This window comes from Cnephaeus nilssonii, assembly GCF_951640355.1.
Source record: "Cnephaeus nilssonii genome assembly, chromosome: 10".
NCBI lineage: Eukaryota > Metazoa > Chordata > Mammalia > Chiroptera > Vespertilionidae > Cnephaeus > Cnephaeus nilssonii.
In genome coordinates this window covers 44696225-44709165 of record NC_137081.1, presented here as the reverse complement: position 1 = coordinate 44709165, position 12941 = coordinate 44696225, and the positions used below count along the sequence as shown (strand labels likewise).

The 12941-nt window shown below is 39.2% G+C and overlaps 1 protein-coding gene across 3 annotated transcripts in view; it reads left to right on the top strand.

Moving 5' to 3' along the window:
• Nucleotides 1-12941, top strand: part of MAP3K20 (mitogen-activated protein kinase kinase kinase 20) — a 144704-nt gene that overhangs the window by 6488 nt on the left and 125275 nt on the right. For 2 of the 3 annotated variants that reach the window (XM_079782149.1, XM_079782151.1), the window contains exon 2: nt 5936-6128. In XM_079782149.1, coding sequence (XP_079638275.1) covers nt 5970-6128 — 159 coding nt within the window. In that variant the 5' untranslated portion in view covers nt 5936-5969. Of the gene's footprint in view, nt 1-3909; nt 5769-5935; nt 6129-12941 lie in introns of those variants that run through there. The other variant, XM_079782150.1, reaches the window with a different exon arrangement.

Here is a 12941-nt window from a genome sequence, read left to right as displayed (position 1 = left end):
TTGTAGGTACTTCATGAAGCTGGTTGCAGTTTCCCGAGTCCCTTTGATACACAGTAGATAAGATCTGAAAGAAAGCAGTGGCCACTACTAAAAGCAGGTGCATTCTGGATCCCTACCAAAGCCAGTGCTATAATTGAATGAATAGGCGCTAGAAACTCTAATATCTAAAAAAAAAAGTATTGACTTTTAATAACTTAAATATTCTCTTTATGAAAAAAAAATTTAAAGGAAAATTATAATTACTTACTAATAAGATAGATGTGGCAAAAATGGCCAAACGTTAAAAGCAGCAAGCAGAGGCGAGAGAAAAATACACAAAGAACCACAGATAAAAAGGATTTAGGGATCATTAGTACATTTATCAATTAATAATTGCTCAGCAAAACTAATGGAGATATAATATAAAGCAGTTCTGAACATGAGAGAGGAAAACTGTTGAGGAAAGCATACCTGACTACAAAGGCTAAAGAAGTAAATGGCCATGTGTGATATCAAGACTTATTAAAATAATTAGGCATAATTTCCATTTATTGAGCATGTGTGGGACACTATGCGAGGTCCTTTCACAGTATCTCCCTCTTCCCAACAACTATACAGAGCGGGTGGTGCTATTGCCAGTGAGAAACCCGAGGTCAGAGAGGCACCGTGCCTTGTCCAAGGTCTAACAGCTGGGGCGTGCGGGCTTGCTCTTCCATCTGGGAGATTTACCAAAGAAATCAAACCATGCTGTGCAGACTGGATGACTTTTGAACTATCAATTTTGAGGCATTCGATAACAGAATGGAAAAGATTTATAATTTTTTTTTTTTTACTTATTGGTTCTGGAAATGCCGTGATCTGAGAAAAAGTGATTGTTAAAGGTTACTGAGAGGTACAGAGTTCAAAATCACATCTAATTCTAAACCTTGTTGCTGCTATGTTAGCACTTAGGCGGGGTCTTTCTGTTTGTTTTTGTTGTTATGAATTCAGGGCAAAAGTCCATTTTTTTGGATGAAAGGCTAAAAACTAAAGGGTAAAATAATACTCCCTTTAAGGGTTTCTACCTTAATATGGTTTCACACTTGATAATAGCCATTGGTGCTGTGGGTGTGTGCTTTCAGTTATTAATAGTTAAATTTTTAAAAATTTTAATTTAAGAAAAATTTTAAAAATTAAAAAATATTGTCTTACTACAGTACTGAAATGATTGGGTTCAACCACCAAGTTAGTGATTTTCACCGTTTTCAGAGTTGTGACCCCCTATTAGGTTTTAATTTTGGTGATATCCCTGTTCTAACTCACCCTTCAGTGCTGTGTGGTAGATACTTAGTAATATTTAAAGCAGTTTTGAGCATTTATGAAACAAAAGTTAGAATGCTACAAAATTAGGACTGGGAATTGTTGCATGGAGAAAAATTGCCTTTTGGGTGTAAAAGCAATTATTTTAACTTGGTGGAATAAAAACATCATAGGACTGGGTATACTGTGTAAATACATTTACATAGATGACACTTATTAAATTCTGGTGTATTCCCTGGAGAATACATCAGAAAAATAAGAACACAATTTGATCAGGTAGCAGTCTTCCCCAAGATACTGTAAGTATGATTAATCAGCAGCTCAGATTTTTCATTCTTCTGGTCATAAGTTGAATAATGATTTTAAAATTAAAGAAGAGAAAGTTCAAAGGGAAAAACATATATATGGTCTGACACTCATATAGATGGCAGTGGGAATCTCAATTGGACTTTACAGATAAGTCCATGATGCTTTGCCCAGCTCATGGGAGTGAAAACCTGTGCCCGTCCCCTCCAGAATTGTTAGTCTCTTTGTTAATCAGATGGGACTTAATTTTGTATGGTCTCAATAAAACATTCACATAATTACATAGCTCCTTAATACATAGCTGGTTTCCAAATGGCAGGATGTATCACAAAGTGAGTAACAGTGATTCTGGGAAGAACATGACTAGTTGCCTCATCTCAGGGGGTAAAGTCTGTGGAGATCTGTGCTTCTCAAAGGCCCACCTTCTCTGACACCCTTAGGCCAGTTTCCAATGGGCCTGATCTAGCACAGTGCATCCATCTTCCCTGGACCTGCTTGCTCTGCACTGGAGGGTTTAGATTTAATCACACTGCTCTCACCTCTGGTTCAGATCGCTGTTTATTTCTTAAAAGGATTTCCCTTCCTCTTTCCCTCTTTTCCTCCTTCTCCTTTGGACTCAGAGACATCCAATTCTGGAGGTCCCAAACTTACGCTCTTCAGTTTCCCAAGAGGCCAGGGCAGCTCTTTCCAAATCAGGATTTGCTTCAGAATCCTCCAGGATGGATGGAGGAAGAACTTGTGAGAACTTACAGGTTTTAGATTGTACTTAATCGGCTGGAATCTTTTCAGTTGCAAAAGGCATAATCGAAGAATAGCCAGAAACTGTTTAGTTATGTATTTGTTCATTCAACAAATATTTTTGAATGGAAAAGTTACAATGTGCCTGGCTGTGTACTTGGTGCTGAGGATCCAGCAGTAAATAGGAATGGCTTTTGCCTTTAGGGAACTTACAGCCTGGTGGGAACTAAGTGGGAAAGATGAATGGGTAAAGAAAGGAGTTCTGACACAGAAGAAGGAAAATTTAACTCTGTTCCTGAGGCTCAAAGGAGGTGGCTGTGGACAGGAGCTTGTTTTAGAAAAACAGGAGTTTTCCTAAGCAAAGACACAAGCCTGTGCGAAGGTATGGAGATAGGAGAGAGCAGCCTGATCGGAACTGCACGTGGTTCCTCGTGTGTACGTGGAGAATGAGAACAGAAGGAGTAAAAGTGGCTGTCGGTGGTAAAGGAAGAACACAAGAAAATGTCCCAGAGTTAAATACATGAAGTACAGACAGAGTTCACTCAGCGCCCTATCAATGACTGCAAAAGACTCAGTCCTAAGTGTATGCTATTTAATTTCAGGATCCCAAGGATGAATATAAGATCCTAAAAGCTTTCAGAAAGGAAAAGCCATGTAAAAAGGATTAGTAACCAGAGCAGCATCAGACTGCTCTATAGCCACATTAGAAACTAGACTATGAAGTAATGCTTCCGAAATTATTTCCTACCTAGAATTACATACCCAACTGGGCTACCAATCAAGACATTTTGAGACACACTGATTCTCAAAAAAATGACATAGGGCACTCTGTTCAGGTAGCTAACGGGAGATGTGCACGGTCAAAACAAGAAAGTAAAGCGAGAAAGAGAAGCCAGGAGAAACAAGGACAGGCGTTCACCGAGGAAAATGTGAAGGAAATTCTTAGGGTGATGGGAAAGGGAAGGGAAGTCCCAGTTCAAGTCAGGCCTCCAGAGCAACCATTCCAGCCAGATTGAATCAGGGTGAAGGGAAAAGGAGGAATGTCTCCAAGAAAAGAATAGAATTAAAAAATTGCCTGATGTTTTTACTTTATTGAGAGTAATTTTGCAGTTCTTGGGAGAATTTGATGAGGTTAATAAGTGTTAGGTGTATAAGAAGCTAAGCAAACAACAACAAAGCAACTAATAACTCTAGGAGAAACAAAAAGTTATCCAAGAAAGGAAAAGTTATTGAATTCTACATAACACTCCTGGGAATAATATTTACTTTGTCAGATTACTGTAAACCCTGAATATTGACTAGAGTAAATGTTACCATGTAGTTGGAAGCTGGGAGGATTAGGCAAGTGTGGCATATTGTGTGCAAAGAGGTAAAGGGTAGTATATGACCAAAGCCTTATCTTCCACTGACAGAAATTAATAATATTTAAAATGGAACAACCACAAAATTGCAATATAAACACATTTTTTAGAAATACAGAGGTAAATACCAGAAGAAAATGCTAAAGGAGTTGAAATTAGTTCCCTCTGGAGAGAGAATCCAGTGAGGAGAGGGGTGGGCACAGGAGTTCTAATTTTATTATAAGCTTTGTAGTTCTATTTTCATTTTTGTACTTTTATAAAAATAAAAATGATCAATAAAAATATAGGACTAGCGTCTGTAACACTGAGGGAATTTTGCAATGGTGTTTTGCATTCTGTTGAACAAACTATTTAGCTTGCATATTCCATGTACCTAGCTTTGCCACATTCCTAAATTTTATCTACACTTTTTTCTTTTATCTGATTAACTAAAGATGAACTGAAGCGAAAGTTAGTAAGGTAAATAAATTATTGGCTCAAATATGCGTATGCCCCTGGATGCTACGTCATGTTCTGCCTGCATTTTTACGTAGATGCTTAGGTTATCTTTTCAACGTTAGAGGATAAAAAAAACAGTCTTCCCTTTTACCTTCTCCCCAACGTAGAGCAGAGCTTGCCTTCACATAAGAAATCACCATTCTTCAGTGACCTGTGTTCCTAAAACGGGATTGCTAGTCAGCTGCACAGTAAGATCTCTGGGCCGCCTGCTTCCATCACTCAGCAAAGCTGCACGTTGTTTATAAAGAAATGCTGCCCATTTGAATAGATAGAAACTGCCCCCTCCACCTTTTTATTTTGAAAATAATCAACTCCCACAGAAAAATGACCAGAGTAGTAGAATGCCATGAACTTCCATCTAGATTTGCTAGTTCTTAACATTTTGCCACGTTTGCTTCCCCTCTATACCCTTTTTTTTTTTGAGGGAGGGGGAGTTGAATAATTTTAAATTAAGCTGTAGATAGCATACTATACTATGTCTACCAGCATATCTCCCAAGAACAAGGACATCCTCAAACAAAACCAAAATACCGTTATTTGCCATAGATAATTTAATATTATCTAATACATAGTACATATTCAGATTTTCCTAAAACCCCAGTGATACTTTTGTACATTTGTTTTGATCCAATATCCAGTGATCACACACTGAATTTAGTCATCATGTTTCTTTAAGTCCTCCTTATTCTAGAAGTTTCCCTGCTTTAAAAAAAAATCTTTCATGACATTGACAGGAGGAGGCCAGGCCACGTTGTTTTGTAGAGTGTCCTGTCCACGTGTTGTCTTATTGCTCCCTCATTATAAGATTCTGGTTTCCAATGTTGGCAAGCGTATGTACACAAACTTTCTTATCCACCTGCTTTTTATGCACGTTCAGAATTATAGTGTTCTGTTTTCTTATTTGTATGTTTTTGTTTTGTGTTTCCTGCTAAGCTGTGGTTTGGCCTGGGGTGCGGAGGGTGAACACTTACCTGGTGCATCGTAAAACACCTGAGACTGCAGAAAATATCACTATAATAATCTCGGGGAGGGGACATCCGTTCCTCTGGAAACAAGCATAATATTTTTGTTCAACATTCTTGGCAGAGGTCGTTGGATGACTTAATATACTGTAATCAGGGCAAGTTTTCTACTCTTTAATTAAGTTTCTGCTGCAGTATACAGTCCAGGGAGCCACTTTGGAAAACACTTGGCCAGCTTTCCTGTCGTCCCTAAGCTGAACGTTTTTGCTTTTGGACCCTAAACACTGACTGCATTCAGCTTGCAGCATGTTGGCTCTCCTCGCGCCAGGATGCTCGGTTGCTTAGGTTATGTGTATTTTGCGTGAAGTGAGCACAACGTGGAGAGATGGCATGCCTCACATGCCAGGAGAGCTATGCAAGCTCGCTGCTGAAGGCATGCTTCCCGGCCGCCCCGGCTCCATGATAGGAGACCTGGTGACACAGTAGCCTTTAGGCAGAGCTCCTGGGGATGTGCAGGAAGTGCCGCTACAGGTTTTGTCGGGGGGAAATCTGAGCCATTTCTCTGTGGACAGCTGTGTGGCAGAGTCAGGGCAAGTTGCTGCTGAATTTTGCACGGGCTGCCAGGGTAAGTGTTTTCCTTTTGATTTGTTTATAGTCCTGGTTTTCCTTCTCCTGAGTCATCAAGGCTCTTTCTGGAAGTTTCACAGGACTTGTTGTACGTGACCTGACGTGGGACTCAGAGGGTTCGTTCTAATGTTCTTGTAACCCAACTTCTTCTCTTTCTCTCTGCAGAGTTTGTGCAAGTATAATACTTTGTCATTATGCGATGTCGTCTCTCGGAGCCTCCTTTGTGCAAATTAAATTTGATGACTTGCAGTTTTTTGAAAACTGCGGCGGAGGAAGTTTTGGGAGTGTTTATCGAGCCAAATGGATATCACAGGACAAGGAGGTGGCTGTGAAGAAGCTGCTCAAAATAGAGAAAGAGGTAAGGTCCGTTCCTGCTCTCAGAAGTGGTCACACTGGCGCTTATGTAAGTTTTTCAAGCTCGAGGCAGAGGTCACAGGCTGCCGGGGACCTAGCAAGTCCTTTGGGGCTGATCCGCGAGGCCGTTTCCCAACCTCCATTCCGGGAGCCCCATAAATAGAAATTATTGCCGCGTGTGCTTTAGGGTTGATTTCTACTAGGCTCATCTGAACTGAGAGGATTTCTTTCCATGGCATGAAATAGACCGAATGTTCTCTGAGCTCTCCTGGAGAGGAGGTAAGATTTCAGACCTTTTCTTTTCCCTAATCAGCCAAGAGGGGTCAGTAAAGAGTAACGTGTCACGTTTTCATCCCCCTTCCATTTTCTGTCCGTCCGTGAATTTGTGCTCGAGAGTTGTCTTTTAAAAAAACAAAAAGCATTTCCTACTGAAGTATAAGCAATGCCAGTTTTTTGGAGTTCACCTCTGCTTGAGGCCAAAAGTGATGGACTTTGTTTAATAAAGAATTAACAGGTGCCCGACAGAGCTGCCCTACTTATAAAGCCAGAATCGGCTTTCAGAGTCTGGGATACGTGCTGGTCCTCGTCAAGCTCAAAGCTCATGGGCCCTTCATCTTTCTCAGGAACGTGGTACCGTGCCACCCAAATTCAGCGTGGTGCCTTGAAGAGTAGGGCCGATGTGGAGCTGACCTGCAGGGGCTCCGTGGCATCGATAATGTTTAATAGCTACCCTCTGGAGCTTGTTTTGGTCATTTCTGTTTTCCTATTTATATTCCTACTAGTCCTGTTTTGGCTAGCTGTTGTTCTCTCCAGTACCTTTAAAAGTGAACTTTTCCATAAATATCCTTCAATCTCCTTGAATGTTGTTGTTTTTTTCTTCTTCATTAATTGTTGTCAGTGAACCGTAGCAACTGATGAGGGAAGGAAACCCAAGAGGCAGCACTGTGTGGCCTCCCCCAGCAGTGCTGTGTGACTGTGGTCCCCAGCAGGGTTTCCAGTTGCTGGGCCAGGTCAGAGGGCTAACCTCTGCGGGAGGGGGGGGGGGGTTATCTCCGGCTGCGGAAAGCTTGCTAGTAGCTGCGAAAGCTTTTAGAGCCAAGTGCGCGCGAAACAGGAGGGTACTATGCAGAACAAGTTTCCTCCTCCTCGTTTCTTGATCAGCCCAGTTTTAAATAGTAGCCAGGTAATAAGACCATCCTTACTCTGGACTGAACCCAGCTTTTCTATCTAGTGAACTCTTTATAGGAAGCATTGTCATGCACCCTTTTTATCGTGGGAAATAGAGCTTTGAGAAATGTGTGGGGCCTCCCCAGAGGGACAAGTGAGATCCAGGAGATCAGACCCCCTGTTTTTTGTTGTTGTTCTTTTCAACTCTGAAACCTCTAGCTGACCAGGTTAAGGATAGAAAATAAACCAATTCCATCACATTTTAGTCAAAGAAGTATGGAAGTGTGCTAATATTTTTATACATTAGGTCATGCAACTTCAGTACAACGAACATATTATCTTTATGTGATTGTTGGATGTGAGACTTCATGAGACATGAAACATATTGATAGGAAAACAATAATTGCAACACATTCCCTCCACCCCCCACCCATGCTCAATACCTTTTTTGCTACCTTTGAGAGAGAGTCAGGAAAATGACACAGGAAAGCACAGGGGGTGTAGCAGGAGCTGGAAACTGCCATGTCCTACTCTGGTGTAAGCTTTTAACCTGCATGGGTATCATTCAGAAATTGAGTTGGTTACAGTAAACTACAGGAGCATTCTATATAATAAAAGGCTAATATGCAAATCGATCGAACTGGGGAACAACCGGTCGCTATGACGCACACTGACCACCAGGAGGCAGACGCTCAATGCAGGAGCTGCCCCCTGGTGGTCAGTGCGTTCCCACAGAGGGAGTACCGCTCAGCCAGAAGCCGAGCTCACGGCTGGCGAGCGCAGCAGCGGTGGCAGGAGCCTTTCCTGCCTCTGCGGCAGCGCTGGGGATGTCCGACTGACAGCTTAGGCCCACTTCCCCCCGGGGAGCGGGCCTAAGCCGTCAGTCGGACATCCCCCGAGGGCTCCTGTACTGCAAGAGGGCGCAGGCCTGGCTGAGGGACACCCCCCCCACCCCCTGCTCCCAGTGCACGAATTTCATGTACCGGGCCTCTAGTAACTCATAAATTATAAGTAGAGAAAACAAATTCTATTTCAGCTTTGGGGCTTGGTTTAGTCAGTAATTATCAGTGATAAAGAGATATGGTAAATTATTGCAGAGGAATATTGCATCCCACACCTACTGAATCAACAAGTGTGTAAGATGAAGAAAATTTTTGCTTAGGGGATGGCAGTTATTGGGAAGGAAATACGCATTTCTTAAGCAAATATTTGTTATACTTTATGAGGTAGGTATTGGCTTGCTGGCTAGGTGTTTTCTAAGTGGTGAGATAAAGGTAATTTACTCTGGATTTTATTTTACAGATTCAGGTTCATGTCACTTGGTCATTTTTGCCAATGAGTTTTAGAAGCAGTGGAATATTTAATAATATGTACGTGGCTCACACATGTAATTCTTTAATTAAATATATGTTATGCACTTAGTAAAACATGAAGAAAATATAGACCAAACTCTTTAACGTTGCTTATGTGAGAGGATAGAGGGAGACTATTGATTTTCACTTTATTTGTAGACCTCTAGTTTAGTGAGTATATATTGCTCTCCTCTGCTTTAGTGCATACATCTGGATCACTGTGATCAGTGATAAGCTCCTGTTAGGAATGTAATTTGCTAAACTTTTTAGAGAAGAGTTTAGCAAACTGTATTTTAAAAAATCTTAAAATATTTCCTTTGAGACAGAAATTTTACTTCTGGGACTTTATCCTAGGAAATAGGAAATAATCAGCTATGTGCGGAAAGATAGATATAACAGGCTGTTGTTCATCCTACATGTAGAATGGTGAAGCATTAGAAACTCAAGTATCCTATAACAAAATATCTTTTAAATTATGGTACATCTCATGTGAAGGGTGTGCTAATGAACTCAATATATGTATATTAAACTGATTGTTTTGTTCATTTTAAATATGTTACAATTTTATTCATCAATTATACCTCAATAAAGTTGAAAAAAAGGATGCTACATTTATACAGTGGATTTCCATTGCATTTGGAAGAATATTTAAAGAGTTAGGAAAATGCATATGATACACTGCTAACTGGTAAAAGCAAATTATAAAACATTTTAATGTGATCCCAATTGTCTGCTTGGTGTCTCTTTTTATTTTTCTAATACTTTCTTTTGTTTTCCATATTTTTCTATGATGATCTCATATACCTCCCCAACCCCCAACATTTTGTTATGAAAATTTTCAAAAATAAAGAAAAGTTGAAAAAGTTTTATAGTGAACACCTATGTATCTACCATCCAGGGTCTATCATTAACATCAATATTTGCTTTATCTCGTATATACCCAGCTATGTATCCTATATTCATCAATCCACTTTGATGGCATTTCAAAATAAGTTACAGGCATCAATACATTTCCCCTTAAATTCCTTTAAAGCATGCCAATTATTACCAGAGTTCAGTATGTGTTTACAGTTTTGTTTTCTTTTGGAAAAAAAAATTTATATACAATGAAATGCATGTATCACTCAGTTTTGACAAATGTGAGCCCATGTGACCCATATATTTACTTTTATAATCAGAAAAACACAATCTTAAAAAGTGTAGCTCTGACAATCTGTGGCACTTTCTAAGGTTGTTCCAGGAAATCGAGTTTTATAAACCTCTTTAGTATGTCACAAATTACTAATTTTTCAGTCTCAATATGCTCCTCTAAAATGCTTCATCTGTACTTTTCCATAGCTGTGCTATAGGATCTGCAGTGGTGACTCAGCTCGCTTATGTTAGTTACAGGTTTACCTATAGTGCACTATTTATTTTCGTTTTTAAAAAGTTTACAACAGGAAAAAATGATCTGAAGAATATATACCAAAGGTAAGAGAAGAAACCATTATTGTATCTTTTTGGAAAATTTTAGTTGAGCTGAGATCAAACCAAATTGCTGAGGCTGAAATTGAAGCAAGGAGTGGAGAGGGCAAAGAAGGCCATTGTGGATCAGTGTCCCCTTCCAATGACTGCAGGCCCAGAGCACAGTCCCCACACAAGTATTCATCAGCCTCACAGCGGGGGCTTTTAGAACGGTCCATCGGAACAGCTTCATTTTACCCTTGCGGTACATTTGATGACATGTAGAACCAGACCTGTCTGTACATGGTATTTTTTTTCCCATCTGAGAGATGGAAACCTGCAAGCATTTGCATTAACTTGGGATTTGATATTCAACTGATAGTAGAAAACCAGATTTAAGTATGAGATGTGAAAGAAACACGATTGCTTTTCATTTTCCCAAAAGAATTGAAAGGAAGTTCAATCCTCAAGAGATAAAATATGAGGCTTTTTCTGCATTTGCCTTGCTTTATGCAAGGCACCACTCCCTTTATTTAAAAAACATTTTTTCCTTCCATATCTGACTGTTGTGGAAATGTTGAAAGCCATATAAATTTAAATTTCAAAACTGTCCCACATTGTAAATATTTATAAAGAGAGCTCAAAAATGTCAAACTGATCATAAGAACAGGAGCTACCAGTAACTTTTCATATAAAAGGGGAATATCCATGTGAAATAGAAAACACAATCTTAATGTTGACACAAAACTAGGAAAGAACGAGAAATAAAAGCTTTTGTTATACAAACTCTATGAACATGACAGCATTTAGCGCTTCATAGAAACCTAGTTAATGTTGTTACCACTTTGTTAGTTCATAGGAGAGAGACCCTTTTTCCTCTTCTTTGTGGTTCTGTCACTGGCTTTTTATTAATAAATTATTTGCACTTGCTTTAGTTGTAGAAATGCTGTTGTAATGTTATCCCCTGTCCCTGAAAACAATAAAGAGAATTACACATTTACCTTCTTTGTAGATCCTCGCCTGCCTTGCCTGGCTCACAGGAACATACTTGTTCCTTGCTGCTTGGTATCATGTCACTGTAGACTCTCCTTTAATTCCCATTCAGGAAATGAAAATTTCATACAGAAAGCTGCCCTGTATTTCAGTACCTACATTTTCTTCATTTACTCTGTTGAGCCGTGAAAAGGCTAGAACACGACTGTCCTCACTATATCTATCGCTGGTTGTGACTGGCATGCAGCTGTGTAGTCACAGAACATCTTGCTTTACCTGATGTTTGATTTTTATAAATCCCCTTGCTTTTGTACCCCTTAGACTGCCATGCCATTTCCACTTAAGGGATTTTAAACATTTCCCTGTGCCATGTTTTGACTCTGTGCTATATATATAAACCATCACTTGAACTAGAGAATAAGAAAGCTAATGAGTTATTTTATTTGCTAATTAATGTAGTCATCATCCAGAAGTCTATATTGAACAGCTGTCTGTCACTCAGCTCTTTTGTATGAGATATTTCTGTTACTGGAGCTTACAATCTATGACACTCCAATGTGAACTGCTATAAGGAGATACAGAAAATTTGTGGTTATAAATAGTCACAGGGATGTAAAGTACAGCTTAGGGAGTATAGTCAGTAATATTCTAATAACTATGCATGGTGCCAGGTGGGCATTAGAATCATCAGGGGAATCACTCCGTAAATTATATAATTGTCTAATCACTATACCTGAAACTAATATAAAATAATATTGAATGTCAACTGTAATTGAAAAAATATAAAAACAAGAATAAAGTAAGAAAAGTAAAGAGACATGGAAAATTGAACACATGTTGAACAAATATGTAAATTAAATGAGTAAGCATGTGTGACTGATACTTCTGAAGGTAATGCAAACCTTTTGGGAGAGGTCACTTTACAGTGAGGAAAAGCTACAGGAATGGTTTCTTCTGGGACCAAGGAGAGTTTAGAAAACTACCTGAATTGTAAATAAAGTTCTTACCATGTTATGTGGAGTGCAGTTACATTAAGATAGACATCACTCTATGATATTTTTCAGATTGTTGATATCACCATAAAAAATGTTCTATTTGCAAGAGAAAGCCCCTGTACTTATTTTTTGCTCCTTAGTCATTTAACATTTTTTACATCCTTTCAAAACTTTGTTAGATTACTTGTTTACTTGCATGTGGAGGTTATTTTGGGCTTGTCATATGAGGAACTTTATTGCAACTGTTATTTCAGCTCTCATTAAAAAAGTATTAATCTTGGTTTATTAAGCAATAAACATTTCGATACTTAATATTTGTTCTCCAGCCATACGCTAAATACTGTGCTGAATTCAAACCAATGCATGTATTTCAATAAAAATGTTATATCCTGATTAACTGGTGTTATACAAAGCCAGGCTCTTGCTGATGAAAGAAAAATAGTATGAAGCATGAATTGCATTTCTGAGATATTCAAAGCCTAGACCAGTGGTCGGCAAACTCATCAGTCAACAGAGCCAAATATCAACAGTACAATTGAAATTTCTTTTGAGAGCCAAATTTTTTAAACTTAAACTTCTTCTACCACCACTTCTTCAAAATAGACTCGCCCAGGCTGTGGTATTTTGTGGAAGAGCCACACTTAAGGGGCCAAAGAGCTGCATGTGGCTCGCAAGCCGCAGTTTGCCGACCACGGGCCTAGACAATTGAAAAATTGGAGGAGAGGAAGAGCCACCCATGAATACTCCCAATAGTTTCAAAATAGATATGATTTGCTCTCAGTCTTCAGAATAGAATTACCTCACTTGTGTATTAAAAAAGTGCCAAGAATTTTCTTATCTACTTTCTGGTGTAGACAGGAAGTCACT